Source organism: Plectropomus leopardus, unplaced genomic scaffold (genome assembly GCF_008729295.1).
Source record: "Plectropomus leopardus isolate mb unplaced genomic scaffold, YSFRI_Pleo_2.0 unplaced_scaffold15425, whole genome shotgun sequence".
In the NCBI taxonomy this organism is placed as follows: Eukaryota; Metazoa; Chordata; class Actinopteri; order Perciformes; family Serranidae; genus Plectropomus; species Plectropomus leopardus.
The window spans coordinates 1-6,424 of NW_024616529.1; the positions used below are offsets into that span (position 1 = coordinate 1).

The window sequence follows — 6,424 nt, forward strand, 5'->3', positions numbered from 1 at the left end:
TAAAACATCCTAAATTCCTAGAGACAAAGTGAAATCTTAGAAACCTCCTATAATCGCAGAAACATTCTGAATTCCTAGAAATTTCTTTGTCTTATAAAATCCTAGAATCCTAGAAATGTCCTAAAATGACAGAAATGTTCTAAATTCCTTTGATGTTGTGTGCGTTTTATTGTGTATTCTAGTGTTTTCCATTAACAATCTCTTTTTTTCACTTTTGAAAAGTCTCTTTGAATACCTGGAAAAGTGCTCTATGAATTTTTTTTTTTATCAAGTTATCCCTGTTTTTAATTTTTTTAATATAGATATTTCATTTCCACTGAAAAGCACCTCTGTTGTAATCAGTTTTAAATCTCATATTCAAGGATGTTTACATTTGTTTTCTGGTCTATTCACTTCACTTAAATTTCCCTGTACTTCATGAATGTGAATGATGCCACATTTGATCTGTAGGCCTACATTGTCAGACAACATTAAATTATATGAGGGAGATTCAAACCAAGACATATAATTTAATTTCTTAATGTATTATAGTTTTTGTTTTATGTTGTTGTGTTTTAATTCTTTTCTTTTGATTTATTTGTTTCAAATATGATACTAAAATGATCATTTTCAGTGTTTTAAAATGACTGGTATGTCTGTTTAAGGTACTTTGTAATTTAAAAAATGATCTAAAAAAAGGGAAGAAAAAAAGGCCAACACTGTCAATAAAAATCATCTCTTCATAGAGCCCAGATCCACGGGTTATTGGCGGTCATCAGGTCAAGATACTCGAGGTGGCGTCCTCTCGTGGTCAGTTGACGAACTACATTTGCTGTAAAACTTTATTTAACTTTACTAATATACATTAGTTTCGATTATCTACTTCCTAATTTACCAGAAATGTAAACATAACCATTAAATAACAAATCATTTTAATATTATTGAAGCGATTGCAGCACGAAGTTTTTTTTATGGTGACTATCACTTTAAAACCGCCGTGACGGGGTCTTTATTTGGCAGGAAGTTAGCTCGCAGCAAACAGGAAACTGAATAATGAGGACACGGTGAGGCGCAGGAATTGGCAAAGAGCAGCGAGTCCAAACATTGCTCTTTACGGACGTTACAACTCCCCCTGACACAGGTAATATACACCAAGTTTGACTAAAACCTGTCTAAATGTTTATTTCGGTGTTTTCTAGTGCTTGGGTCGTGTGGACGGTGTGTGTGTTTGCATTGTGGAGGCTCGGCTCTTTGTATCGGAACAGACATGGCTCAGTGTGCTTACATTACTACCCAGAAGAGTGAAATAAATATACGAATATAACTGTTTGTGAGAAAACAGTGCGGGTTTAATGCCCCGGGCAGTGTGTGTGTGTGTGTCTGTGTCTGTGTGTGTGTGTGTGTGTGTGTGTGTGTTGTGTGTGTTACGGTTGCTGGTTGTGTCTCAGGTAATTTATATTCTGTGTGCAGCTCTAATACGCTTACAGAAGCTTTGGAAACGCATGAAGGATTTATTCATTTGGGTTCTAGTGTTACACACACACACACACACACACACACCTGGCCCTGTAACGTCAGCTGTGATTAGCTGTAACCTTGACTTGATTTGAATTTATTTGTCTAATAGTGAGAATGCAATTTGGTTCAAATACAGGACAACTTATGTGCTGCTCTAGTTAACAGCTAGCCTATTGATCATGCTATTGATTAGTTCACTTCACAAGGTAAAAGAGGTTACCCCCAGCCATTTTCTAAATCCATATAAAAAAGAGTGATTCACACTGGGAATTGTTTTTTGGCTATACACAAGGTGGCAGAGTGCATAAATCAGCATCAAAAAAGAGCTTGTTTATCAAAAAAGTGCCACTGAAGGATTCCCAGCAGCCCCGAAAAGAGGTCCGGGCTTAAGCCCCCAGTGTCCTAAAATCCGAGAAATGTCCTGATATCATAAAATATCTTAAAATCTTAGAAACATCTTAAATGCTCCCTAAAATCAGAGCACCATCCTAAATTCCAAGAAATCCTAGAAATATCCAAAAATCTCAGAAATGTCCTGAAGTCCTAGAAATGTGCTAAAAATAAACTCAAATACAAGTGCTGCACATCATCCCCTCTACCTAAAGGACTATCGCTGTCCTATCATCAAAAAGGCAAAAAAACAAAAACAAAAGAATAATCTTAATTAAAAAGAAATAGAAATAAATGTCAAGAGACATGTATGGGGCTGCTGCAACTGCCCCTTGGCTTCCTGATATTTTGGCTTCCTGTTAATCAAGGGGCACTTGATTTGCTTGAGTGCCCCTCAAGCAAATCAAGTAGAGTATCCCTGGTCTAGGTACATATCCGCAGAGGTTACATTTGGTACCAAAGGTACTATAGCGACATTTTTTGGTGGAAAGTAGGCCTACAAACTTATTATTGTTTAAATTAAACAATAGAAAATCAAGATATAACTATTTATTCCCAGGAAAACTGATGTGCATGCAATAAGGATTAACATAATAAATGTGAAAAGCAATGTATAGCAATTCTATATTACAATATAGTACAGCAAATTTGAAATGAGATATAAACTAGATAACAGTAAAGTGCAAAAATAAGAACTGACTTACAGTAAGGTTCAAAAACAGCATATTTGTGGTAGATGAAGCTGCACAGTACACAATGATTAAACTGAAATGTAAGTAAGTCCATGTAAGTCCAACTCTGCACAGTGAAGCTCAAACCAGCCAAGTTAGGAGACAATAAGCAAAACACATTTTGGGTGGAGGGAGACTTATCTTCTGTGAAGCAACTAACTGACTAATCTTTGACTGATTATCAATGCAGCATCATCTTCTCACTCTTCATCTTCCTCACCACAGGAGGAACAAGCAGTCAGCCACCTGTGCATGAAGACCAGTCGAAGGCAGCTATGGTGAGTACAAGAGAGAGAAACAAAAGACTGAGGACAAGTTCAGGTGAAGTTTGGGTTCATACTGTCAGGAATATACCAAAGTTAAAACTCAGCTTGTTTATAGTGTTTATTAAAAAAGAATGTAGAAAAATGTTGCACGGACAGTGTCTCTGCAGTGTCTCAGTGTCTCTGCAGACTGACTATGTAACCAGTTACTTGGCAGGACATGGACAACATTTTATTTTCCTAAAAATTTATTTGTCCAGTGGCAAGTTTGTGTCATTCAGGATAAACTGGGCTCCTCCTCATCATTTCATTGCTCCTCCTCCTCCTGTCTGTTCCAGTCTTCAGTGGTGGATCTAAAGACCAAGGAGGAGAAGGATGCAGAGTTGGACAGACGAATTGAAGCTCTGAGGAAGAAGAACGAAGCTCTGGTCAAGAGGTATCAGGTATGCAGTACTTCTACACACAAACACATACAAAATGTACCCTGGCCCACAAAGTACAGACTAGGGATACTGAAATTGCTTTGCTTTGGGGCCACTTTTGCAAAATGACAGGAGGCTGGGGGCCAGTCTGAGCGGCCCCAGTTTCTGGAATATCTGTAGGTCTGGAATATCTGGAGGTTTCTGGAATATCTGGAGGTTTCTAGGATTTCAGGACATTTCTCAACTTATGGGACATTTCTCAGATTTTATGACATTTGTAGGATTACAATGATTGCGATACAAAACAAAACAGGGATACAGCACAGGAGCAGGAATGCTGCCCCAAGATCAGGGTAAATTAGCTAAGAAAAAAACAACCAAGTTCGTCTTGGTTGTTGTCTGATACCAAAGGTGAGCAACACCCAGACCCTTAGTAGGGGGTTTGCCCACTCTGGTGAATAGTCTGTTTGTTAATTGGTTATGTTATGTTTTCAGTCAGTTTATTTAGAATTAAAGTAGGAAGGAAGAAGAATGTGGGGGGGCTCACTTTCTCCCCCACAGCTTTCCTTTTTTTCTTTTTTTTTTGTATACTATGGGTTGCAGTTCTGGGCAGAGAGCCTGTACTAATCTGTTGCGCAGCACTGACCCTGCCCAAGGGCATCTCCCACTTGCACTTTTTTGATAAACAAACTCTACGTTGTCTTACACACTCTGGCACCTTATGTATGCTTAAAGTACAAAAACAATTCACTTTTTTTTATTGTGAATTAAAAAATGATTGGGGGGCCACTCTGGACCCTATCAGTGGCCAGATTTGACCCGTGGGCTGTAAATTGAGTATCACTGGTAAAGACTGTGTAAAACTTGGCAATATAAACTGGGTTAACATGGGTCCAAGTGTATTTCCTGTTGGAGTGTTTGTAAATGCAATAGCCAAGGAACCTTTAAATATAATTATAGTTTCCTTAGTAGCCAACAGGAAGTAAACAGGCACCAGAGCTGTTGACTCACAATAGCAATAAAACTGTCTATACCCCTGCAGCCCCTGCCTGAATCAAACTGCAACTTGAGAGAGACACAGCCAATTAAACCTAAATAGAATTTTTTTTTCGAGGATGTTTTCATAGTTTTTTGAGGAACACACAATATACTCAAAACTTGCTTAGAATTAGTCCAGAATTTAGATATGGGGTCACAGCTGTAGTCCCATCTGACTCTTTCTTTCACCTGATGTCAACAGGAAATAGAGGAAGACAAGAAGAAGGCAGAGCAGGAGGGCATTGCCGTGACAACACCTCGGAAACCCCGCCCACACGAGCCGGAGACGGACAGGAGGAAGACAGAGAAAGAAAACTTCACCGTCACAGTCGACGTTTCTAAGCTGACAGGGGTAAGACGTGATGTAGATCCTTTTTTCCTGTGTGACACTCAGAGCATTAATACACCAGCAAACCACTGTCTGCTAGGTAAAGATATAGAGGAGTAATGGCATCCTGAGCAGAGAAGAAGTCACGCCCCCTCTCGAGCTGTTCTAATAGATATCGTACCTGACAGAATGACCTCTCCACCTATCAGAAGGACCTACTCCCCATTTAACTACATGTATACAGGTTGTGGTCTATTGTAATAGATATTTGTACCTGACAGAATAACTTACTCCACATTTAATCACATTTATACAGGAAACAGTTCATTCTGAAAGATATTTGTTATTGACATAATGACCATCTCCATCCATCAGAATGATCTACTCCCCTTTCAACTACATTTATACAGGATGTGGTCTATTGTAATATTGTGCCTGACAGAATGAACAATTACACCTATAGGAATTAGCTACTCCCCATTTAAATCCTTTATACAGGTTGTGGTTTATTCTAATAGCTATTTGTATCTGACAGAATGACCTTCTCATGTGATTACTTACAATTCCAGTGAAGTTGGGATGTTGTGTAAAACATGAATAAAAACAGAATACAATGATTTGCAAATCCTTTTCAACCTATATTCAATTGAATACACTACAAAGACAAGATATCTAATGTTCAAGCTGATAAACTTTATTGTTTTTTTTGCAAATATTCGCTCATTTGTAATTTGATGCTTGCAACACGTTCCAAAAAAGCTGGGACAGGGGCATGTTTACCACTTTGTTACATCACCTTTATTTTTAACAACACTCAATAAGCGTTTGGGAACTGAGGAAACTATTTGTTGAAGCTTTGTAGGTGGAATTCTTTCCCATTCTTGCTTGATGTATGACTTCAGTTGCTCAATAGTCCGGGGTCTCCGTTATCTTATTTTGCACTTCATAGTGCGGCACATATTTTCAATGGGAGACAGGTCTGGACTGCAGGCAGGCCAGTCTAGTACCTGCACTCTTTTACTACGAAGCCATGCTGTTGTAACGTGCAGAATGTGGCTCGACATTGTCTTGCTGAAATAGGCAGGGACGTCCCTGAAAAAGACGTAGCTTGGATGGCAGCATATGTTGCTCCAAAACCTGTATGTACCTTTCAGCATTAATGGTGCCTTCACAGATGTGCAAGTTATCCATGCCATGGACTCTAACACCCCCATACCATCACAGATGCTGGCTTTTGAACCTTGCACTGATAACAGTCTTGGTGGTCCTTTTCCTCCTTGGCCTGGAGGACACGACATCCATGATTTCCAAAGACAATTTGAAATGTGGACTCATCAGACCACAGCACACTTTTTCACTTTGCGTCAGTCCATCTCAGATGAGCTCGGGGCCCAGAGAAGCCGGCGTTTTTTCTGGGTGTTGTTGATATATGGCTTTCGCTTTGCATAGTAGAGTTTTAACTTGCATATTTAGATGTTTTGACGAACTGTGTTAACTGACAATGCTTTTCTGAAGTGTTCCTGAGCCCACGAGGCAATATCCTTCAGAGAAAGATGTCAATATTTAATGCAGTGCTGCCTTAGGGAACGACGGTCACAGGCATTAAATGTTGGTTTTTCAGCCTTGCCGCTTACGTTCAGAGATTTCTCCAGATTCTCTGAATCTTGATGATATCATGGACTGTAGATGATAAAATCCAGAAATTCCTTGCAATTGTACGTTGAGAAACGTTGTTCTCAAACTGTTGGATTATTT

At 39.1% G+C, this 6,424-nt stretch overlaps 1 protein-coding gene across 1 annotated transcript; it reads left to right on the forward strand.

The window, feature by feature from the left end:
• Positions 1-1,033: 1,033 nt before the first annotated feature.
• Positions 1,034-4,693, forward strand: LOC121964377 (coiled-coil domain-containing protein 9-like; the record flags this gene model as incomplete). Its single annotated transcript, XM_042514586.1, has 4 exons — positions 1,034-1,120; positions 2,844-2,896; positions 3,220-3,324; positions 4,544-4,693. Coding segments are annotated over exons 2-4 (258 nt in total), but the record flags the coding sequence as incomplete, so codon positions are not given.
• Between the last annotated feature and the right edge of the window lie 1,731 nt (positions 4,694-6,424).